A 26,486-nucleotide genomic window follows, 5' to 3' on the forward strand; every position below is an offset into this window, starting at 1 on the left:
TGTTTTCAATACCAATAATGTCGTATCACTAGCATTTTCTTGTATTTTTTATTGCTTTATGTTTCAACAGCAACATACCTAATGGTAAAATAATGTACTTAGGTACTTGTCTTTATCGCAAGGCGTTTGAAAAGTTTCTGTAAGTTATCTAACATAAAAAAGTAGGAAACTGATTAAAGTACCTAGACAGCGTACAATTATTAATTTGTAGTCACGAGGCTACAAAATATTCTTCTACCATTAAAAACTACAAAGATTTATTCACAACAGATTAATTAATAAAATTATTGTTTTTACGCAAATTTGTAAACATTTTTTGATTTATTTTTTGTGGCTTTAAGTTGTAACTATAAGGGACAAAATTTATAATGGCCGCGTCAAAGTATTGATCTGATTATTAAATAGTCTGTCATGCGCACCACAAAAACAATTTTTCTAGCAAATTGCGAATGTGTAAGAAATTGATTTAATTACGTTAGATACTTGTAAATATAGAGTAACATATATTTACTATCCGGTTATGGGTCCAAACAGCTCGAAAATAAACATAAAAACAAAATACACATTCAAAATGTACATGTCTAATAACAAGTAAAATACAAAAGTGTACGATAATAAGAAAAATACTCACTTTATTGTATGAAAAGCTGTAATGCGAAAATGATCACAAGCACATTATGTAAGGTATTCATTTAACTGACGAGAACACTACAAGGGTTATATTACACCTACGCTCGGTAATTAACAGCAACAGGTAGAAGAGATATGCAAATTTAATTTTTTTTTAATTACTAGGGTTTTAAAAACACGTTACTTATAATAAAAATGTCGTAAAGTAAACAGCTTACATGCTTTCGTTTTTTTAAGTTGTTAAAATGTATGCGCTAACTTTTCAGTGTCATTTGACAAAACAAAAAACCCACATTTAACGAATCATTGGTGAAGGTCGCTAAATAAATACACAGTTCTAAATGACATAAATTTTTAATAGTCTTTCTCGACTCTTTTCTCTCGGTAAGTTTGGTTATAAAAGTTTCTGAAGAGCACATAGAAACTAAGAGATAATAGTATCATGTACCAAGCAAAAATTCGAGGAAACTGGCAATGACTAGTAACCAACAACAGGTCGTGCGTTGTCACAATAACAAATTGAACCAACTGTAGAGTTGTTATATACTTCTTCCACCATAAATATTTCTGTACATTTGGTCCAAAGGCACTCAGTAGGTAGTAACTGTACATTACGATATGAATAAACGTGTTGACTAAACCAGCAAAAGTTCCATGGCCGGCTAAAACATCAAATATTATCGGGGACAGTTGGTTGCATAACTTAAACAAGTAATAGAATGGATACTTGAAAATATTTTTAAAAATTACAGGAAACTAATTGATTCCGATGGGCCTTACTTGGATAATATTTAGTAGCCACGTATCCAGACACAATCATGATGGTGTGGTGGTACACGTGCAAAAAATTAACTTGCTTAAATTTTTTTCTCAAAATGAAAAAAATCTGCAATATTTTGGCATGCACTTTTGAAACACGAAATATTTTCTTACCGTTTCAACTAATTCCGTTAGTTTGGACATGTAGTACCACCAGGTAAATGCAGCCATCTTAAAAAAATGTGCAGGCCCGTACTGATTTTAATTGTTAGTACTTACTTGCATTGCTTTTGGGGTAGACGAAACATCGATAGGTTGACACACAAAGCTATAATCTCCTGATAACCAACCATTTGAGGCAAACTGAATAAAAATAACGTTCTTTATAGTTGTAAAACGTTAATTAAAGTATTTACCCCATAAAACAACCAACAACTAAAACCTATTTGAAAAAAGTTGTATACTATAAGAGTCTTTTTCAGTTCGACGGGTTTTCTTTTTTCCACTAATTTTGGTACTAAAATCTAGAAAAAGGATTTTTATTGTTCTCACACACTTGTATACTTACTTTTACAATAAACAAATACACCAAGCAAATTATCAGTACAGGTGAAAAACTTTGTACCAGAAACCAGTCTTTCGTTCTAGGATCTATATAAAAAAAATTAACAAAATCGTGTAAACTGAACATTCTATTACCCTCATATTTTATTAGTGATAGTGATATAAGTTTGAAAAAATTTTCTACGTCTGCCATGTTTTCGTGTTGTTCAAACACTATGAACCAGTAGATTACGCTACTTTTATAAATTTTCGTTTCTAACGTCACAATATTTGGGTTAATAAGATTCTATTACGTTAAATTTTTTCAAAATACAGCGCAATCGATGATTTCGTATTCCAAGCTATTTTAACCGTAGTTGTAATCGAACTGTTTTAAAGAATGTGTCACACAACTAATATTTTACAATAACAATAGTAACATATATTTGTTTATTGCGTTTTAAAGACATAAACAGTAAGCAAAGTTATTAAATAGCAAAATACATCAAGGTGGAAAATCAAATACAGGAGTATATTTTAAGTATGACCTTATAATCGATAAAAAAACTCTAACTTTACTGATTAATTTTTATGTTTTCAATGCATTTAAGGAAAAACTTATCATGGCTTGTGACAGATTTTATGTAGTTTACTATATTTAATCAACTTCAGAACTGGAACGTCTTATATGTAATTTTACATTTATTCAGGTACAAAAACTATAAGAAACAAATGGTAAAAGCAAATTTTAAGACTGTGTCGAACAACAGAAAATAGTGGCTTTGAAAATGTAGCAATACCTTCTACACAATTTTTTGAGAACTGAAGAAATATGACATTTTTTATAGAATAATCATATTTATTTTTTAAGCACGAATAAATAATAATATTAGGACACTAAAACAGTAGTGTTACCAGGTAAATTTGGTTACAATAGCTTCCAATTTATTAAACACGTCGTAATTAACATTATTACAGTGTGTAAGTTGCAAATGGAATAAATTTAATAAATCTCACGTTCCCATTCTCTTTTATTAATATCGAATTGGACTAAAATTTTCACGTAATCTATAAATTCATATTTTACAATATTTACGTACTTTTAAATGTAACAAGTTTTCGCTTTTCCGGTTTACAACTCTGAATATTCTATTATTATTTGGTATAGGCAACCAAATGTTGTAGAGTTAATGGATGAAGTCTGATCTAATACTTTTTTTATTCTTAGGATGTAAGCAAATTGTACCTTGATGTCCATATTTTTATAATAAAATCACTACAACGCTTCCTAGTTTTGTATAAATAAAATTGAGACAAAAAATTCGTGAATATGGAACTATAGCGTGATTCTGGGGTCATTTTATGTACCGGTTGGGTTAAATATTGGGGTGTATATTTTTAATAAACAAAGAGTTAACACGGCAGCTTTTTATTTTTGATTTTTATAACTTCAACATAAACATTAAAAACCTATAAAACTTTAGACAACTTTTATTTCAATAAGTAAGTATAAAAAATACATAGGTACAACAAATAACCTGATTTAACCTACATAAAATGCATAATTTCAATTTTCAACAATCCTTTAAAATCCCATCTATGAGAAGACCATCTATGTAAGTATATTCGAGTGTTTTTCCTCTTTACAATATAAAATGATAACAAACGAACTTTTACAAAACACAGCACCTAAAATATATAAAACATATTTTATTGCTAAAATATTTTAGTTGTATATGAACACAGATCTAACAAAAAACTCTACTTATTGCAATTGGATTTCACGTATTCATAATGGAATAAATTAGCCCATAAAGCTAATCAACAAAATTTCGATCCCACTAGACCCTGTAAATAGGCACGTATTGTTAGTGGCTACAAACTTCTTGAAATTTGTACAATCCTAATTAGTCTACCTAACTATTCGCGTGAATGGAGAAGTGCTTAAAAAATTGAGCAAATTGCCTTATGGTCATGAACCCGAATTAATTATCCTACACAATTAAATTAAGTAAATAGTTCGATCATGACTCAATTGAATAAATAAAGCTACCACTATATCACTGCGATTTTATCCGTTGATGCAAGTCCGTTCCGTTGACGTAATATTCACTAATTTTGCTTGACTTTACTCCGTTCTGGATCGGAGCGGCGCCGTTCTGCGCGGGAACGGCGCCGTTCTTGAGTGCACCGTTCCTCGCCGCCGCCGCCACTCGCCTGTTGTACGTTTGGATGTAGAACTCCTTGAAGAGGAAGAAGAACATAACCGCATGCATCCCGATCCACCAGACGAAGGCACGTGGATAGTTGCATTCGGTGAAGAGCAACTGGAAGGCGTGGACCATTATCGCCACGAACTGGACCATCTGCAGGGTCGTCAGGTACTTCTTCCACCATAAGTACTTCTGGAATTCGGGGCCAAGGGCACTTAACATGTAATAGAAGTACATGATGATATGCACGAACGTGTTGAGGAAGCCGAAGAAAGTGCTATGGCCGCCTGGAATCATCAAATTAATCAGTAATTACCACAGTTGAAAAAATGGATGACGCTTCAAACAGCTATCAAATACATATATAAAGTATAACTTGTACAGAGTGTTCATTTTATAATATTAATAGCATGTCTGTTTTTTCAGAATTCTAAAACATTTTAAAGCAAATGAAAATTGAAAATATTTGGCTGACAGAAATAATTTGTCATAATTTTGGTTCTGATCACTGCTACCTCTATGCGTTCATTATTATTTAAACTGTTTACTGTTTATGAAACGTAAAATGGATTGCATATGCAGAAATATTCAGGCGTGAACAGACAAAATGAACACCCTGTAGATAATTAAAAAACTAGGGACACGGAGACCTCGAGAATTTCTCTAATTACTTCAAAAACTTGACAAAGGATCTCCGAAATTCTTTTAAACTACTTCAAAAATAAAACACAAAGGGTCCCCGAGATTCTTTCAAATTACTTCAAAAACAGAACGCAAGAGTTACCTGAGATTTTTTCAAATTGCTTCAAGAACAATACACAGAAAGAAATCCCCGAAATTCTTTCAAACTAAATACTTCAAAACCTAAACAATAGGGATCCTCGAGATTCTTACTAAACTACTTCAAAAAAAAGTAACACGGTTTCCCGAAATTCTTTCAAATTACCTCAAAAACAAAACAAGGCTACACCGAGATTCTTTTAAATAGCTTCAAAAATAATACACATAAAGATTCCGAGACTCTTTCAAACTAAATACTGCAAAACCTAAATAATAGGGATTCCCGAAATTCTTTCAAACTACTTCAAAAACTATGCACAACGGTTCCTCGAGATTCTTTTAAATTGCTTCAAAAAGAAAACATTAGAGGTCCCCAAGATTGTTTCAAATCACTTCAAAAACAAGACATGGGGTCACCAAGATTCTTTCAAACTATTTTAAAAACAAAATGAAAGGAATGCCCGAGATTCTTTCAAATTACTTCAAAAGCAAAACTAAACGGATCCCCGAGATACTTTCAAACTATTTCAAACTTCACACAAGCATAAACAAACTTCAAAACCAAAACAAAAGGTGTTCCTTAGATTCTTTCAAACTCAGTACTTCAAATTCACAACAAAAGTAATCCCGAGATTCTTTCAAACTACTTTAAAAACCAGACATAGCGGTTCCCCGTGTTTCTTTCAAACTACTTCAAAAACAAAACAAAAGGGATCCTCAACATTCTTTCAAATTACAACAGAACGCAAAGGATACCTGAGATTCTTTCAATTTGCTTCAAGAACAATAAACAAAAAGATCCCCAAGATTCTTCCAAACTAAATACTTCAAAACCTAAACAATAGGGATCCCCGAGATTCTGTCAAAGTACTTCAAAAACCAGGCTTAACGGTTCCCCGATATTATTTCAAATTACTTCAAAAACAAAACAAAGGTTGCCCGAGATTCTTTCAAACTAAGTACTTCAAAATCAAAACAAAGGGGGTGTCCGAGATTCTTTCAAACTACTTCAAAAACACAACACAAGAGGTCCCAGAGATTTTTTCAAACTAAGTACTTCAAAATCAAAACAAAAGGGATTCCGAGATTCTTTCAAACCACTTCAAAAACAAAACAAAAGAGGTCACCGAGATTATTTCAAACTACTTTAAAAACAAAACACAAAAGGTCCCCGAGATTCTTTCAAACCAAGTACTTCAAAAACAAAATAAAAGGCGTTCCCGAGATTTTTTCAGACTACTTCAAAACTGAAACATAAGGCGTCCCCGAGATTCTTTCAAACTACTTCGAAAACAAAACAAAAGGGCTGCCAAAAATTCGTTCAAACTACTTCAAAAACAAACCCCGGGAAACATCGAAATTCTTGCAAATTACTTGAAAAATCAGAACGCAAGGGGTACCTGACATTCTTTCAAATTGCCTCAAGAACAATACACAGAAAGATCCCCAAGATTCTTTCAAACTAAATACTTCAAAACCTAAACAATAGGAATCCCCGAAATTCTTTCAGACTACTTCAAAAACCAGGCATAACGGTTCCCCCAGATTATTTCAAATTACTTCAAATACAAAACAAGATTATCTTAAATTGCTTCAACAATGAATAATAGACAGAAAGATTCCGATATTCTTTCTAACTAAGTACTTCAAAATCAAAACAAAAGGGATTCCGAGATTCTTTCAAACTACTTCAAAAACCAGGTTTAACGGTTTCCCGAGATTGTTTCAAATTGCCTCAAAAATAAAACAAGGCTTCCCGATATTTTTTTACATTGCTTGAAAAATAGTACACAAAAAGATCCCGAGATTCTTTCAAACTAAATACTTCAAAACTTAAACAATAGGGATCCCAGAAATTCTTTCAGACTACTTCAAAAACCAGGTATAACGGATCCCCTAGATTCTTTCAAATTACTTCAAATACAAAACAAAGAGTTTCCAAGATTATTTTAAATTGCTTCAACAATGAATAATACACAGAAAGATTCCGAGATTCTTTCGAACTAAGTACTTCAAAATCAAAACAAAAGGGATTCCGAGATTCTTTCAAACTACTTCAAAAACAAAAGAAAAGGCATGTCCGAGATTTTTTCAAACTACTTCAGAACTAAAAAATAAAGCATCCGCGAGATTCTTTCAAACTAATTAGAAAACAAAGCAAAAGGTGGTGCCAAAAATTCGTTCAAACTACTTCAAGAACAAACCCCGGGAAACATCGAAATTCTTGCAAATTACTGCAAAAATCAGAATGCAAGGGGTACCTGAGATTCTTTCAAATTGCCTCAAGAACAATACACAGAAAGATCCCCAAGATTCATTCAAACTAAATACTTCAAAACCTAAACAAGAGGGATTCCCGAGATTCTTTCAAACTACTTCAAAAACTAGGTTTAACGGTTTCCCGACATTGTTTCAAATTGCCTCAAAAATAAAACAAGGGTTCCCGAGATTTTTTTACATTGCTTGAAAAATAGTACACAGAAAGATCCCAAGATTCTTTCAAACTAAATACTTCAAAACTTAAACAATAGGGATCCCCGAAATTCTTTCGGACTACTTCAAAAACGAGGCATAACGGTTCCCCCACATTCTTTCAAATTACTTCAAATACAAAACAAGGGGTCCCCGAGATTATTTTAAATTGCTTCAAGAATGAATAATACACAGAAAGATTCCTAGATTCTTTTGAACTAAGTACTTCAAAATCAAAACAAAAGGGATTCCGAGATTCTTTAAACTACTTCAAAAAAAAAGAAAAGGCGTGCCCGAGATTTTTTCAAACTACTTCAAAACTAAAAAATAAGGCGTCCCCGAGATTCTTTCAAACTACTTAGAAAACAAAGCAAAAGGGGTGCCAAAAATTCGTTCAAACTATTTTAAAAACAAACCCCGGGAACCATCGAAATTCTTGCAAATTAAATCAAAAATCAGAACGCAAGGAGTACCTGACATTCTTTCAAATTGCCTCAAGAACAATACACAGAAAGATCCCCAAGATTCTTTTAAACTACATACTTTAAAACCTAAACAATAGGGATTCAAGAGATTCTTTCAGACTACTTCAAAAACCAGGCATAACGGTTCTCCCAGATTCTTTCAAACTATTCAAAAACAAAAGAAAAGGCGTGCCCGAGATTTTTTCAGACTACTTCAAAACCAAAAAATAAGGCGTCTCCGAGATTCTTTCAAGCAAAAGAGGTGCCAAAAATTCTTCCAAACTACTCCAAAAACAAACGCCGGGGAACCTCGAAATTCTTGCAAATTACTTCAAAAATCAGAACGCAAGGGGTAACTGAGATTCTTTCAGATTGCTTCAAGAACAACACACAGAAAGATCCCGAAGATTCTTTCAAACTAAACACTTCAAACCCTAAAGAAAGGGATCCCCGAGATTCTTTCGAACTACTTCAACAAACAGGTGTGACGGTTTCCCGAGATTCTTTTAAATTTCTTCCAAAACAAAAGGCGTCTCCGAGATTTTTTAATGCTATTTCAAAACTAAAACATACAAAAGGTGTCTCTGAGAGACTTTATTTCGTTTTATTGACAAAAGATGAAATCGATGGATTATTTCAAATTTTAGTGAAATTCTGCCACAAATCAGGTCACATCTGATATAAACTCCATATTGTTACTAGCAATGTGAAATCAAGAGAAGCAACTGTATATACCATCTGGTGGCCCACAGTCTTCTCATTTAAAACCTGAAGTACATATTTCACTGTCAATTAGTGCCATCAATCGTATTATCAGAGTTAGTAAATTTCTGTTTTGGTCTACTTTAGATTGACATTACCCTACATAATAAGATTGCTGGTTGCAAAAGTTTATGAAATGACAGAAAACAGTGTTACCAACCTGGTGTAAACTTGACTCCGAACCAGACGGACATAGGCATGACGCCATGATGGATCACGTGCAACGTACTGATTTGATCGTATTTTTTTCGCAAGACGAAAAAGATCTAAAATTTTGGAAGACATTTGTTGAGTGATTCTTTACAAAATATAGAAGCACTTACAGTATCAATGAACTCAGTAAATTTGGAAAAAAAGTACCACCACGAAGCGTGCACCATCTGAAACTTAGCGCTATAGAAAGTACCATGTCAATAATAAATGCGTACCCTTAATGTACTAGGTTTATTGGAATAATCGACGGGTTGGCATCGTAAACTGTACTCCCCTGTTAGCCAACCTCCCATACCGATCTGTAAGACAATATTGTAAAGAATGGGTAACAATGATTTAGTCTGAACTTACTTCATACCACAACCATACACTAAATAAAACTTGTAAAAAATTGTAAAATACTAAGGTTTTCTTTAAATGGAAGGGTTTCCTATTTTCCATCAGTTTCGGTCCCGCTACCTACAACAACCAGCGATAAACAAAAAGCAACACAAAAATTGAAAAAGAACTCACCTTTACAATAAATACATAAGATAAACATATTCCTAATGTGTAGAAAGGACTTGACATAAATAGCCAGTCTGCTGTGCGTGGATCTGTAAATGAAAGAAAATCATAATTAGATCATAATTAAAGAAATAAGTACAACCACTTGTACACAGTGAAATCAAGTTTAATTAATACCCAGCAGGTATTTCAAAAGCACGCCGCATACCAATTCGGCAATTCCAGTCATAAAACTACACAGAAATCAAACAAAATAAACACATCATACCACAGCTCGAAAGTTATCAGAATCAAGCGATTAATCAATTACACTAAATGAAACGAACCTTGACGGAGCAAATTTCGCAAACTCCCAAACTTAAAATTGCATTAGTATTTCTTAACATAGTGCTGGTAATAAGATCAGAGGATGCGGCGCAGTTAGATTATAATTGTAACACTTAAAACTCGAGGCGGCGCAGTTCGGATGTATCCTGATATTATCCAGAAATAAATTTAAAAAAAATTACTGCAGAGCAAAAAAATTCTCCTTTGAGTGAAAACAATATTTGGCCATAGACACCTGTAGGCAATATTGAGCAAACGGCTGCATTTAGACTAAATAAACGGATATTAATATGTATATTTATTTTTATTCGCTTTCTATAAAACTTACATTTAAAGATAGATCAAAGAGAAAGAATGCACAAATGATCTTTTTATTGAGGTGTTTATTAATATAAAGGGAAATAAATGCCTACAGAAACTCTTTTGAATGGGGTCAACGATAAAAATAATTTTCCAACATAAAATACAGTATATTACCTATAAAAATTGATAACGTATCATCCGACTTTTTTTGCAGTACTTTATTAGAAATAAAAACAACCACACAAAAGTAATGGGAAGATTAAAAATATTACTTTTGTTTATTAATTTTATTGCTCTGGAAATGACTAACAGAATGATCTCTGCAAATACCACGTCACATAAGACGAAATGGACACGAAACTGTTTTTTTAAATCACGCTAAACGGTTCATAAAAATTCTAATTTCGGCACAGACTTTATAATCGTCCATTACTAGTTGATTGATTAATGAGTCGCAGTGTATAAAGGTCAAATTTAAGTATCATGATGGCGATTACCTTTAACAATGAAAATTAATAGCAATTACACTCACCGCCGTAACACGGTTAGTTAGGCAACCAAACAAACACGCACTATGTAAAGTGTATAAAGCAATTACCACAATTAAACCACTCCTACCGCACACTCACATGTGAAACGTGGAACTTTCACCCTTATCACCGATCTACCATCCCAACAAAATAACCCGAATTTTGCAATCCAGTCGCAAAAATTAGTCAAAATGTAACAGGCACATTTTTCTTTTACAAAAAAACTCCACGTCCTTGAAAAAGCAAAACCATTTACGAAAAGTGCCGTTCTATTTGTTACACTTACCTTGATATTTGTTTAAATATGAGTTAATGTTGTGTACCAAGTCCAGAACGAAAGCCATTTCAACGAATCTGCAACAAAATAAATCGATGAATTTTTGGTTTGAACGTATGGGCGTATCAAGGTGTGCGGTCACAAGCAAATGAATTCCCGGAAATCCTGAAACCGCAGGAACAGCGAGCGATCCCAGTGAATTAATAATTTGCAGACATAGATGTAATAGATTTTACATAACATCGATAACTTTCGATCGTAGGCTTTCTGTGTCAATGTCAAGAACAAATTGGCACACGATTTGCACAATCGCTCGTGCATAGGCATGTTATATTTTCGTCTTATCGCTATTATTATTTAATACCATCGTTTTATTTATGGGATCGTTTGATCGACCGCGGAAATATGTATCTTCTGAGGTTACTTTTTGACGCAAAATGTTGTGTGTAATTTTTGACTACTATTTATTCATTAACTGTTTAAGCCTAACTATTTTGGGCGTGATTTTGAGCGTGAACTCAATATCCTTCAACAGCATCAACAACTCTGCTTGAAAACTGGTATTCAACATAATAACTCAACATTTTGAAATATTTTTAAATAATATGTAATTCTGAATAAATACGCTCGTGACTTGTATTTCATTTAAACAAATTATCAAAAAAAAAAAATTCGCAGACAAAAAAAAAATAAAAAACAAAGTCATCTCTACATGCTACTTTAACAGTTATTATGAATCACATGCTTTATAGACCGGATTTTGATTAATTTCATGGCTGCCGCAAAGTTAAGATTAGTTCTATAACGGTTACTCAAATCTTGATGCATCGGCACAAAAAATGTTACATGCAACTCGTGAAAAAATTATTAATTTCGTCGGTGTCCTAATTTTACGCTCAGGACAGGCTGACTTTGGATAACATTGAGCGAATATCTTCATTACAAGTTGGTGCAAATTCAAACCTTATCTACATGTTCGCTTCCATAATACTAGAAACTAATTGCAATGTATTGTCGAAAATAAATTCTATGTTTTTGACGTAATGTCCTTGTAGTAGTTGAAGCAACACTAATTTAAAACTAACTTTAGTTGTTAGTGCAATTTCTACAATAGAAACAGAAAAAATGCATAAAATCAAGTTGCACTCGGCCTAAATTTAGTTCAAACAAACTTTAAATTGAGTAATTTTACCCACATAGACATGTAATCTCCGAAACTACCGGACCGATTGTTACCCAATTTTGGATGTATATTAGGAATATCACATAGCTTTTCAATTTTAGATGGCATTTATTGTTGATCATAACGTTATTAAAACGTTGAAAACAAGTATTCTGAATAATTATCTTAGCGACTCGATGTGTCAAACGAGGAATCATCTGCTAACGTTGAAAGCTGGTTAATTTTTAACGACCATTTAACGTCATTTCAAATAGGAAGGCAATAAGAAAATATCAAATGTCCAATTTATATTCGGTCAAGTTCGAAAAAAATTGACGTCATTTTAACGTATCCATGTTACGTTTCAGTCAATGTACATTTACAGGAATTGACATTGGCTATGGTTAGTTTTGATGAGAATTCTAATTTATTGCAACTCTGTTTTAGACAGGTTACGATACCGTTAAATTTTGGTATTACGAAAACTAGTTATTTTTAGACGATAATTTAACGTCAGTTCAAGTGGAGGTCTACGGCATGTTTAAAACGAGTGATTGTAAGAATTTCATTACTAAAATATCAAGTGAAATTTGGTCAAGTTCCGAAAAAAATTGACGTCATTTTAACGTATTCATATTATATTAGAGTTAGTGTATATTCACATGAATTAGCGTTGAAACTTGGTTAGTTTTCACGATAATTTTAGTGTATCGCAATTCTGTTTTCGACAGGGTACGATACCGTTAAATTTTAGCCCCTTTTTTTTACTTTGACGTAGCTTTTCAATCTTACACGTCAACTATTGCTGATTATAACGTTATTACAATCTTAGCGACTCGATGTATCAGATGAAAAATCTGCCTGCTCATTTGGTATTCAATAATTAAAAAAAATGCATCTTAATTGATTAACGTTGAAACCTAGTTATTTTTAGACGCCGATTTAACGTCACTTCACGTGAAAGTCTTGGGCAAGTTTAAAACAAGTGAGTGTATGAACTGAACAACTGAAATTCGGCCAAGTTCGAAAAAAAATGTGCGTCATTTTAACGTATCCATGTTCCGTTGCATTTAGTGTACATTTACATGAACTGAGGTTGGAATTTGGTTAGTTTTTATGACACTTTAACGTATTGCAATTTTATGTTTTCGACACGTCACAAAATCGTTAAATTTTAGTTTTTTTTGTTTATTTTGACGCAGTTTTTCAATCTTAGACGTTATTTATTGTTGATTAAAACGTTATTACAACGTTGAAAACACGTACTCTGAATAATAATCTTAGCGACTCGATGTGTAAAGCCGAGAGAATATTCAATTTGGTATTCAATAATTTAAGAAAACATCTAACTTAGTAACGTTGATAATTAGTTAATTTTAGACGATCATTTAACGTCATTTCTAGAATTTCTTTACAAAAATATTAAACGTCCAAAGTTCGAAAAAAAATTGGCGTTACTTTAAAGTATCCATGTTACGTTGCAGTGAGTGTAAATTTACATGAATAGACGTTGAAATTTGGTTAGTTTTGACCAGAATTTCAACGTGTTGCAATTCTATTTTTCGACACGTTTGAAAACCGTTAAATTTAAGTTTTCTTTTTTTTTACTCTAACGTAGCTTTTCAATCTTAAACGTCATTTATTGCTGATTATAACGTTATTACAACGTTGAAAACACGCATCCTGAATAAAAATCTTAGTGACTCGATGTGTCAGACGAGCATTCTGCCTATACATTTGGTATTCAATAATCTAAGACAAGTTAGTAACGGTGAAAACTGGTTAAGTTTAGACGATGATGTAACGTTATTTCTAGAATTTCTTTATTAAAGTATGAAACGTCAAATTTATACTCCAATGGTTGAAATTTGGTCAAGTTAAAAAAAAATTAGCATCACTGACGTTCAAATTTGGATAGTTTTGACTACAATTTTAACGTATGTTCACGACAGGTTAGAATATTGTTAAATTTTAGTCTTTTTTTTACTTTAACGTATTTTTTCAATCTTAGACGTCATTTATTGTTGATTTTAACGTTATTACAACGTTGAAACACGTAATCTGAATAATAATTCCACTGATTCGATGTGTCAGACGACGAATCTGCCTATTCATCAGTATTCAATAATTAAAAGAAAAACAGCTCAGTATAGCAACGTTGGAGACTTGGTAATTTTAGACGACGATTTAACGTCATTTTAAATGGAATTCTACGGCATGTTTAAAACCAGTGGCTGTAAGAATTTCATTACTAAAATATCTAGTGTCCGATTTATATTTTAACAACTAAAATTCGATCAAGTTCGAAAAAAAATTGACGTCATTTTAACGTATCCATGATGAGATGAATTAACGTCGAAATTAATTTTTTACTTTGACGTTGTTTCTCAATTTCAAACATTTATTATTGATTATAACGTTATTAAAACGTTGAAAATACCTATTCTGAGTAAAAGTCTTAATGATTTGATGTGTCCGACGCGAAATTTACAGATTCATCTAGCATTCATTTGTTTTGAGAAATCCGATATAATTTTAGTCCAGGAACATTGAGAACTGGTTAATTTTTGACGAAGCTTTAACGTCTTCTAAAACGCTAACCAACATTTTTCTAATCATCCCTACCAACAACGTGTTGACAACCCCTCAAAATTTTTCATAGTAACTAGGGTTTAAATTTTATAAAATAACATATTCCTGTATTTGTTCTTTATGAATCGGTATTCAAATTATCCCCAGAGCATCTAAATTTTCGCAAAAAAAATCGGAATTATACAGCAAACTTTACCTTTATTAACGATTCATATTTTTGAAGCAATTTTTAATCCGTTTTCTGTCACGGTCATTCTACACGAAATATAAACAATTGTGTTTTCGTAACATAATGTGACGTGGCAGGGTATGGGTAATTAAAATATAATACATTAACGAATGCAGAAAAACAAGTTCTACAAAGATCTGAAAAAAAGTATAGAATATCATCATTAAAAAAAGTTGGAGATCTTAAACAAACAACAAAAATTATAGAACATAAGGTTATTTTTTTATATAAACACTCTGTATATTAAAATTTGATTTAGTTGATGCCACAACAAATTGCCTACCTTAATTATCTTTCTACAAAATATAATAAGACAGACTTTGAAAATATCCCATTGTGTTTTTTTGTGAACCCTTCCATTGCTAAAAAATTTCAAATGATGTCTCATTTAAAAAAACTAAGTTGTGGGGCTTAAAAACAGAACACTTTGTACATAGTTAAAAATAATTTTAGAGTATAGTCCTCAAAGAACCGTCCAATTTTAACTTTTTTAGTGATTCAGCCTGTATATATAGATGTGTTTAGCGACATTAAATTTCATATGGCGTTTAAACCAATGTTTCCGTATATATAGCGTGAGTAACTAAGCACGCATTCCTCGATATCCCTCTGGCTATTTGAAACAGAAAAAAGATAAGGATCAAAGTTGTGTGGTTCTTTCAGGACTATACTCTAGACACATCAGAAGAATGAGAACACAAAATAGAGTAAGATATAGTAATAAAATATGTACTATCTGAAAAACCTGGAATATCGATATATGATATCAATTAAAATATGTAAAGTATATAGGGTATTTCATTAAAAAAACTAAGTTGTGTGTTGCGTCTGAAAACAAAACAGGACACTTTGTATAGTTAAAAACAATTTTTGAGTGTAGTCCTCAAAGAAGCGTATAACTTTGGTCTTTCACTTTTTTTCTGTCTCTAATTAATGAGATATCGAGAACCGCGCGCTTAGTGACTCACCTTGTATAATCTTTACATATTTATTATCACACTGGTTTCCCTACAGGGTAGGTCATGACAACAGAGTGCTAGCACACCTCTTTCTCTCCCTCGACTGTCATAGTCCTCTTTGGTTCTGCTCTTTGTAATACACAATTTTTAAAATATTGTCTATCTAAAAATCAGAAGTAGGTACTTCCAGGAATAGAACATCCACGTTTAAATGAAGTAATACGAAAACAATTTTCAATACTGTGATTTTTACAACTTTGTAATTAAAATAACCATTAAACATGTCTAGGTGTCTGCGGTTAGCAGTAATATTGGCTGCGGTTTCGGCTAAAATTATAATAACTCTAATTAAACAGAAAAAAAATTCTAATGATATTCAACAAATGTAAATTTGTTGTTGATTGTTGATAAAATTCAAGCTAAAAAACTGGATGACCTATAAGTTAAACAATTTTATTTTTATTACAGTTCTCTTAAGATTCTGAATAGGTATATGATATAATACATTGTGTTGTACCAAGAATTTAAATTGTTTGACGTGTTGCAAGATTCTTCTATTTGAACACTGTGTTAACAGACACACAAACACATTACGCATACCCGCCACACCGGTATCTTATCTACGCGAAAAAAAAACCTCTGCTTTATACCCAACTTCCAATAGTCCCACTCTCGCTCGTCCTTGCACAACGAAAAAAAAGTGACAATGACCAGCACTTGCATTGAACACTCTAACCCATAAATATTTCTTCTGATTAATAGATTAATTAAACATTTCGTTCAACAGTTCTGTGTTGCCATCTTTGGTACTGTTTTAATGATCCCCTAATTCTAAAACGGAATTTCCTTGCACTGTTGACTACACCAGCATACGCAATAGAATCATGAATGAAATGACAGTCGTGCGGTAAGATCTACGTTCGCTATTTTAATTGTTATATTTGACCAGAGAACATCCGCAAAATGACACTAATGACACCGTTTTAAACGACTTTGACCCCTACAACAAATTCGCCGAGGCTAAAATTAAATTGAGTGCAAAGTGAAAACGAGAAAAAGTGGGCGCAAAATCTAAATTTGTGCTTATAGTCACTGTTGTGTCGTAAGAGATTTGCTGAAAAGTTGATACGAAAATGCTCGAATGTTCTCTTCAAACCCTCACGCTATTGACAAAAATATAAAATTTTTTGTTTCGGGGGGAGTTACCGATTCGGCTTCATTTGCACCTGAGGTCACGAACCGTCACTGAAATCCACACAGTTTAAGGCTGAATCAAGGAAAACACACCAGCGAAAAAAATCACGTCGGCGAAACTTTTAAAGAATACAAATGGACGATTGCAAGAAGTACGTTTCTTATGCATGTTTTAAATGCGTTTCGTAAGTTTCCAATGAGAAAGTTAAATAGAAGAGTTACATTGTATACACGAATTAGTCGGTCTTCCGACTTGGAGCTGGTTTTTCGTTTGATTGGTAAAATGAGATAGTTTGCAGGAGTTAACAATGACCAGTTATGATATGGGGATTTTATTGTTGCGAGTGATTCAGGTGGCAGCCTTTTATAAAGGCATTGGAGGTTACCGGACAGCCGGTATTGAGTTTGAGGTCTTCCTGTTGTTTGGGAATTTCATGAAATTTATTACTATCATGACGGCAATAATTATTATGAAGAACGAGTAAACGTCTGCTGGTCAAGTATATTATTGTCATGTAAATTATGTAGCTACTTTGTCTTTTTTAATCATACTTTTAACAATAGTTTCTGATTTATGTGCAATTTCGCACAGACGTCAACTTGTTAAATACTAAAAATAAAACACAACATTGACGTCATTATTTTTGTGGTTTGAGAAAAACTACCTTTGTGTCTAATAAAATTTTAATAACTAATTTGACTGTCAAATACTTAGTGGTGCTTGAATAAACGCTTGTCGCACATAGTGTGACTTTCAACAAAACTTTGTCATAGTTAACTGTGACCCAAAAACATCTTAAATATCCTTTATTAGGAATTTATAAAATCTGGCTGTACTTGATCTGACCTTGCAAAGGTCTTTGATACCACAATAATCTGGCAAGTTGTCATGGTTATGACATTGGGAAAATTTATATATTATAAATACAAAACGTTAATCAATTTTAAGCTTTATAAAAATAGTAGGATACTGAGTGGGCATAAAAATTGAATTAAAAAAAAAAAAACGAAATTTGAACTCCTGTTCGTTACATGAACAAGCTGGCAAAGGAAACACTTTAATTATGGTCGTAGAATGGTAGAAAAATGAGAGAATGGTACATACAAGTTCACGAGTGATAGTGAAGTGAAAGGAAATTAATTCTAGTGTGTCTCTATTGGTGGTAGCTAGCGAGTACAACAAAATTATTCTGTGTCACAACACTGAGCTCTAGTGGAAAATTCACCATCTAAAGTTGCTTTAATTTATTTTTGGTACAAACATCTTGCTTCATTAACTATGCAAATTTTATTTTATAAGGGGTATCTCGTTAAATGTAAATATGTACATGAAAGAAAAGATAAAATTGTGGAGTTGTTCAACAGGAAAGAAACCTTACCAAGAATATACAAATAACGCCGAAATTTCTTAAGGTTAAAAGTATGAAATGTTAACCGGTTTCTGAAATTTTATTAACCCGCAATGTCTCCTTCATTACTGGAAATATCGGTAAGTAATAAAAACCCGGTTTAAGATCACGTCTGGTAGAGCACGCAGAAACATAACCTCAGTTTTACAAAGTGGTTAGTAGTTCCAGTACACTTTATACCGGGTGTCTGGAAAATGGCGGATTAAATCAACTGGTGCGTCTGGGAAAAATAGTAAAAAAATTCCTTATCAGTTAAAAATGTTTCACATATCAAAAATTGTCAAAATTTTCAAAACTCTACATTTAAAATATTCGCAGTTAATTTTAGATCCCCTGGTGTTTTATTTTCGGATAAGTTTAAAAGAATCTGGTGTTTTGTTGCTAATAGACGAACTTGAAAAAATCTTTTGAGCTTTTAGTGTTTTATTTTTTAATTCGGAAGACTCTTGGGTACCCATAATGTATTATTTTGGGGTGCCGTGGAGATTTTTTTAATAAATTATTTAAGACAATTTTAGCGGACTTTGGTGTACTATTTTTGTAAAATTTTGACCTGACCTGTTTTTGAGTTAATTTTGGGACCCCTTTCTTTTAATTTAAAACAATTTTGAGGTTCTAGGTATTCCTGTTTGGAGAGAATCTGAAAGTGCTTTGGAGCCTCTAGTGTCTTTTCTGATATAATTTAATTAAATTTCTTAGAGAGTATCTCATTTGCCAAAATCAATTTTATCTTAGCTTGCTGGATGAACCTGAAAAAACCTTTTGAGCTTTCAGTGTTTTATTTTTTACGAATTTGGAAAAGTCTTGAGTGGTGCAGTGTTTCGGTACCCATGATGTATTATTTTGGGAACCCATGGAGATTTTTTTTGTAAATTCTTTAAAAGAATTTTGGGGGACTTTGGTATCCTATTTTAGGAAAATTCTGAGGTGACCTGTTTTTGAGTCAATTTTGGGAACCCGTTTTTTTTTTTGAGAAATTTAAAACAATCTTGAAGTTCTAGGTATTCCTGTTTGGAAAGAATTTGAAAGAACTTTGAAGCCTCTAGTGTCTTTTCGTATAATAATTTGATTACATTTTTTAGGATACGTCATTTGAGTCATCTCTCCTTTGTCAAAATCAGTCTTATCTTAGAAGGTACTTGCCCCGCCCACCACCCACCCTCTCTTTTCTTAGAGGGTATGTCATTTGCCAAAGTCAGTGTTATCTTATTTGGTACTAGCCCCGCCCACCCGCCCTCTCTTGTCTTACAGGATATCTCATTTTCCAAAATCAGTTTTATCTTAGATAGTATAGTTTTTGCAAACTACCACCGGACAGTAGAGATCATAAAAATTAAGCAACAACAGGACGCTAATCGGATTACAACGTACCCTCTTTTAGCCGGTCGCCGGGCTGTTTACTTAGAAAATCCTAGAAACGATACTCAGGACAGGACTCGTTACGTTTTTTAGCTAAACACGTGATTGTAAAGTTGTAATAAATGTTTTATTTTTTACACTCGTACATTATAATGTTGTTATAATTATTATTAAAATATTAACGTTAGTTACAAAACCATGATTTTATCATTAGTTCAATGAAACTTGTCGAAGCCCCGAGGGCAACGTAATAACAAGGGAGATTTTATTTACGGTAGGGTCTTGGGACCTACCTCCTTTCTTAACACCTAATTGCGGTTTTCATTGTTGTTTAATGTGTAAGATTTTCCTGTCCGGTGGTAGTTTGCAAAAACTATACTTGCTAAGATAAGATTGATTGTGGCAAATTGCTTACCCTCTAAGAAAATAGAGGGCGGGGGGCGGGGCTAATAGTTGTTAACGTAAGACTGATTTTGATAAATGGCATACTCTTTAAGAAAAAAATAAAGGGTGGGTGGGCGGCGCTAGTATTCGCTAAAATAAAACTGATTGTGGCAAATGACATATTCTCTAAGAAAATAAAGGGCGGGTGGGCGGGGCTAAAACTTTGCTAAGAATGAACTGAACAATATTAAGAGTAGTTTTTTTTCGTAATCCACAACAAAGAATTTTTTTATTATTTTTTGGGACTCCCGAAATCCCCGTACATCACGTACTGAAAAGTTAATGTTAGTGATCTTTCTTACCTGCTCAAGGTAAGCTGACTATTGTAGTGCAATTCAAATTTCAAGTTTAATTTTTTGTCAATATTTTTCCTATATCCTTAATTTACGAGTAAGCAAACTAATGTTAGTGGCATATTATTATTTTTCGAAAACGATTTACCATTTTTCTCGATTATTTGAATAATATGCAAAGTTTTGAGTACATCAGAACAGAAAATTCCTATAATTAGGTAATATTTCCTTATAATTTGTTGAAAGGTTGTTACACAAATTGAAAATATCAGTTAATGACTGATAAAAAAGTATTAAAACACAATTATAACACACTAAACACACACATAAAAAACCATTCATGAATATACAATTATACATATATGAACACAAAGTTACCTAACCAACAAAAAATAATAACAAACATACAAATTTCCTCAAGGTTGCTATAAAAAACCAAAACGCTAAAACCAATCTACAATGATTTAAGCCGCTGAAAACAATTTTGTAATAAAGTACTGCGACTGCAATCCGGTTATGTCCTTTCTAATTTATTCACTCAGTAAAAATCTTCGGCAATTTTTCTCTTCTTCGGTAACTTTTTTCTAACCGGAATTCCCCACGTTAGGTAACAGAAAAACTTGGATTCTTTCTTAAGACGTGTACGCTGCAAACATTGTAAATTTCCATACATTACAAACACGAAATTTTTAAACAAGAATAAATTTATTTTACACACCAAAAAAAAACAACAATTTATGAAACGTGGGAACTCACTCGGAAATGATCTCGTGCGAATCTGGCTTTTTTATTTCAAACAAACATATTTTTGTGAATACAAAGCTTACAATTACTAGGATCAAGGTTAGCTCGTAATAGCATATTTTGAATTGTATAGAGATTTCTTATAAAAACGCGCTACAAGTAGCGATTTTTTTATTAAATTAAACAACTGCCAACGGATAAAATAAGGTTATAATTACGTGACCAATTACTAATTTTAGTAAATATTCGTGATAAATAAATATTTGGACATTCGCAAATATTTGCCTTAAAGCTACAAGTTATAAATTTTTTAACACAAAACAAACAAAATCGACCACATCTGTTGAAATTTGGCACATGACATGTCTCAGGATTTTTAACTTAATTGCAAAAGTTAATAATAGTGTGATATAAAAAACGTTACTTGTTTAGATAATGCAAACACGGTACGTAACTTCAAAAAAACGAACAGGTTATGGAGCACATAATAGTGATATTTCTGAACAAATTTTCAGATTACGTCATCAGTTTTTAGGAGAGGATGAATAGACATTTGGACTTATGTCGATTACTGTACGATATTTAAACCTTTTAGATTAACCAGTTGATCTATTGCGATTCTGGCTTCGTTTATTATTCGGGAAATAAAAAGTTTTTTGATTCCATTACAGGTTAGGATGGCGTTTATGTAATTAAACAATATAAGCAAAGAAATATCAAGAAAACTCCTTATAAAATTCAATTAAACCATCGATGTCTTGATGAAACGCCTGTAACATTAACCTCAAATAAGAAAGTGAAAATACTGTTACGTAATAAAAAAGGATATTATCTCATTTGTCCGGAATTGGGACCTCACATTTAATAGTTCCTAAGTAGCAAAGTTTCTTGCTACAAGGATTCAATCGTTACATCGCAAACAATATGTTACATAAAAAGTTACATTGGATAACCATTTGTGGCCAAAACAGTTTTCGGCCAGCAAAAAATTGTTTATTTATAGGAACAATCACCGAAACGTGAAACTGCTACCTGTACATAACTGTTCAGAAAATGAAAGTGCAAATTTCTGGCACAAGAAAAGCGCACGATAACCTCAAAATTAAAACGTGACTAAGTTATACGCTGTTAGATAATAATTTCACTTGCAAGAAACTTCAGACACAAACGAGTTCTCTAGGCTACCATTAACATAGTTATAATTTATCATTCAACAAAATACTTTCAGTGGATGACCACTTGTCATTTTTTTGAATCTGCAAAATTCTAGTCGCAAAAGTGAAATTCGCGCACTCCAGATCGCTTAAAAACGAGGTTAAGTTCATCGTCTTTTCGCACACAGCTTGTGTAAACTTTTGGTAGCATGTGATAAGATTGTTACGTCATAATAAGATAATTTAATCAGTTAATAAAATTATAGCCTTGTTGTAGACTAGGTGATTTCCGGTAAATACCGCACTGTTCAATTTTTATTAGAACCAATTTCGATCAAGCAAAATCCCCAAACTGTTACGAGTTAAAGAAAGTTGTCAAAATTACGGACCGAATAATTAAAAACCTCAGCCTGAATTACCGTTATCAAATATGTATGAGTTCATCAACAATTTGGAGCAACAGGTGGGTAGATCCACGTGCTTCCTAATTTTGTTTTTTCGTTTCTATCGGAACTAATACAAGAATAAACATTCCGAATTTTCATGAATGAGATGATTGTTACGTTACGCAAGCGACCTTCAAATCTATTAACTTACGACTGTGAATGCTGTGAAAACTATAGGATAAGATTGATGCACGAATTTTGTATTGTGACTAATAGTTGGACACCGTTTCTGCAAATATTTGAATAGGTGGTGCTAATTAGGGCTTTTATGGGCAATTAATGAGACGAAGTTGTGATGCAAGCGATTTTTATTTAATTTGTGCATCTAGATTCTACAAAATTAGAAAGCTCGTGGAGGAAAAGGTCAGCCTGTGCTGGGTTCACTAAAATCACACTAGTTGCTTTATTTGATCACCTCTATTAATAATTTCACTGTTGCGGTGGACGAAGCGAGCAGTCAAAAAATGAATCACTATTTGCACGGTTTCTTTTATCACTCATCTGTTTACATTACGAAACACTTGACTTACCGGAAAATAATCAATAAAACTTGAATTACCTGATATGGTTATTTATTAAAACCAAATAATAGCGATGTGGAAATCTAATCATTGCACCTTAAACACAATTAAACTTCAAGAGTGCCTTTTTTTTAATCATATTTAATGACATTTCTTGAGGGCATAAATGCACTTATGAAGGACATATATTTTTTACAAAGCAACTAAAGCTGCATTTAATTGTTAGTTAGTCCGGAATTACACTGCTCCTTGTCCTCATTTCATGATAGTTGTTAAGTAGTTATTACTAGAACATCCTGAATGGAATTAGTTGCATAAAAACTATTGCTTCAAATTTATAATTTCACAGTTCAAGGTTTGCCACGTGTAACGACTATTTAATAGTTCGCGAGAAACAAAATATGAACAACAATCCTTTGTTTTAGAGTTACAAGGATCCATTTCAAGCAGATGATTAAATAGATTCAACTACAACCTGTACAAGAAATAAATTACGAAGCAAATAATGTACAGAATCGAATTTACGTTAGTAATGTAAACTCAATGACTATTTTTCTTGTTGTACTTATTCTAAATAAAATAACACCGAATTTTCTACCCTTTGTTTTCATTTCAAATATGGTTGCAATAATTCGAACGACAGAAACGTGATTGGAGGTAACTTAATGTAGCAACACATTTTAATTATTTAGGCACAAGTTACCTCACACCTGAAATGCTACCAAACAAACGCAGTTTCATAGATATTTTATTATTAAATTGATTTTGTAATTTAATGTATACATACCACACGTAGAGACGCAATTATTTGAAATTTTAAATAGGATTTACTTAGCAAGCTTTTGACTTTTTTTTTTAAATCTGTACATTCATAGATAAGATTTGTCTAGCACAACTTTGAGACGACGTCATCAAGTTTTTAGAAGCTACTATTATTTAACCTGTTTAATTGTGCCTCGTCTTCTCATCCGAACACTCTTTCTTTGTTTAACTAAGCAGCGACGCGACGTACTCGTTTCCACGCACAATTTTTAAAGTAATCACATCCTTTGAACAACGATCTCATCTCCTATAAGTCACCAGAGGTCGCCCCAATTTGTCGATTGTCATTAAGTTTACAGTAAAGCAACACAATATTTGAAAGTCTTATCATCCGTGTTGGGGTTGGGAATCGAATGTTCGGACGGGAAGACCAGTACAATTACGATCGAACATCATATAAACGTTTAACCTGTTTAATTGTGCCTCGTCTTCTTATCCGAACACTTTTTCTATTAACGCTTTTTCATGTAAATAGTGATTTAAATCAAGCAATTACAAAAACATCGCTGTAGGAAAATATATATGCATACTACGACCTTGTTAAGTGCAGTTTAATTAAATATAAGCTAGAATATTTCCAACAAAATAAAATCCTAATTTTCTTTTGATTTTTTGCTTCCCGAGCGGAAGCTAGGGAATTGTAATAGCGTCCGTCCAGGGAACAGTTACTTTAATGTTTTCTCGAACATTCATGACTCCTAGACTATGCAAAAATAGGTCTCCCGTTTCAGTCCACCTGTCCGTCTGTCGTCTGTGTTGATTGTATTAAAGAGATAATCCTTGAAACTGCTATACTCATTGTTGTCATATTGTATTTGTATTATACTCGTAAACTTATAGGGGTTATTACAAAAATTAAAATTCCTAATATCATTTTTTTTTTATTTTTCAAAAAACTAGAACGAGGGATATTCTATCTAATATCACAGGTACAACAAAACGGTAATCGAAATTATTGGAGTAAACATTGTAAACATAAACAACACTATTACTATTAAGCAATGTAAATAAAAAAAAAGAGTGCGTCGACCCAGGGACGCACAGTTGAAGTTTATATAAATTAAACACGTATACGCGGCGAAGTCAATAATTTTCTCTTAAAAAATAATAAAAACCAAAAATATGGTGCATTTGTATTTTTTCACAAAATGATTAATGATGATGATTGGGTTAATTAAAGTAAATATCCATTATTATCAATTTTTGTTTATTATAAAATATACTTTTATTTATTTGTCGTACAGAAATATCATAATTAATTATTATAAAATATTGTATAAAAAAAATTAAAGTACAATGTGTAACTTACCAACTAAAGTAACAAGTGAATATTTACAAATGCTAGAGCAGTATTTATAACCTATTCGATTTAAAATACAAATTACTGTTCAATCATAGCGTTATCGCCTTCGGTATCTTTATCCCTATCATTTAATACAGTTATTAGTGGCCTATGGCCACTAAGATGAGTGATATAAATATCAGTTCTTAAATGAGTAATAAAGCATGTGAAAACGGCATCAATTGTTGTACCTAAGTTAGTCGTTGGAACAGTCAATCGAACACATTTTATTAAATAGTTAGCGATAGCGTCACCGCAATACGCGATGACCTCGACACCGACACCGACACCGAGTTCGAGCTCGACATCCTATTCCGGCGCGCGTCGTATACGTGTTCTATAATACGAAAAAAAAGGAGTTAAAACTCTATTAAATTATTGTTCAAAACTCGTAGAAACACGATTCAAACATGACTCGGGGTTGCGTACATGCGAATGTGTGTTAAAATACGTGGAAAATGAAAATGAGGTAATTAAAACTTCTTTTTGCTTTTCTTGTCACTTTTTGAGTTTTAATTTCAAATAATTGAAAACCTAAAAAAATAATCGTATTTACCATGCAAAATTTTGGGGTAATGTCATCAAATTTTTGACGAGGATGCTTAGACAAATTTTGTTAGCGTTTTACAATCTAACAATCTACACGATATTCTTAAAATACATACAAAAATTGACAAATCGATCCGGTACTTCAGGGATAACCTCTCTAACAAAAAACGACACAGGTGACGGACAGGTGGAAACGAGAGACCTAGCTTTTTTATCATAAACCTCGAAAACACATGAAAGTAGCTATTCACCAGATGGACCCTATTATATTTTCTTAGCTTACGCTTGGGAAGTAAAAATAATATTATATGCTTTTATATCAGCGATTTATTAATTCACCCATATTTTTAATCTTTTTTTCTTTCTTTAATCTTAAGGTTTTGGGAAAAAATTAAAATTATACAACAAAATTTTATAGTTTAACTTAGACACTATAAAACCGTTGCTCTTTTGCACACATTCTAAGGTTTTTATTAAAACGGAAAGT

General features: G+C 32.4%; 2 protein-coding genes across 2 annotated transcripts in view; both read right to left on the bottom strand.

Moving 5' to 3' along the window:
- Positions 1–984: 984 nt before the first annotated feature.
- LOC135135993 (very long chain fatty acid elongase AAEL008004-like) lies at positions 985–2,146 on the bottom strand. Its single transcript, XM_064065100.1, has 7 exons — positions 2,089–2,146; positions 1,958–2,040; positions 1,806–1,913; positions 1,669–1,752; positions 1,564–1,620; positions 1,411–1,516; positions 985–1,292 (listed from the first exon to the last, which is right to left on the bottom strand). Exons 1-7 carry the CDS (start codon positions 2,144–2,146, stop codon positions 985–987), a joined length of 804 nt encoding a protein of 267 aa, XP_063921170.1.
- Positions 2,147–3,407: 1,261 nt separating this feature from the next.
- LOC135141742 (very long chain fatty acid elongase AAEL008004-like) overlaps positions 3,408–26,486 on the bottom strand; it is a 41,515-nt gene continuing 18,436 nt past the window's right edge. Inside the window, exons 2-8 of the mRNA XM_064073123.1 lie at positions 10,790–10,857; positions 9,350–9,432; positions 9,188–9,295; positions 9,052–9,135; positions 8,947–9,003; positions 8,784–8,889; positions 3,408–4,432 (exon numbers count right to left, since the gene is read on the bottom strand). Coding sequence (XP_063929193.1) covers positions 3,993–4,432; positions 8,784–8,889; positions 8,947–9,003; positions 9,052–9,135; positions 9,188–9,295; positions 9,350–9,432; positions 10,790–10,847 — 936 coding nt within the window. The 5' untranslated portion in view covers positions 10,848–10,857 and the 3' untranslated portion in view covers positions 3,408–3,992. The remainder of the gene's footprint in view (positions 4,433–8,783; positions 8,890–8,946; positions 9,004–9,051; positions 9,136–9,187; positions 9,296–9,349; positions 9,433–10,789; positions 10,858–26,486) is intronic.

Source organism: Zophobas morio, unplaced genomic scaffold (assembly GCF_036711695.1).
Source record: "Zophobas morio isolate AGI-343-1 ecotype UQ-CSIRO unplaced genomic scaffold, CSIRO_AGI_Zmor_V1 ptg000004l, whole genome shotgun sequence".
Classification (NCBI taxonomy): domain Eukaryota; kingdom Metazoa; phylum Arthropoda; class Insecta; order Coleoptera; family Tenebrionidae; genus Zophobas; species Zophobas morio.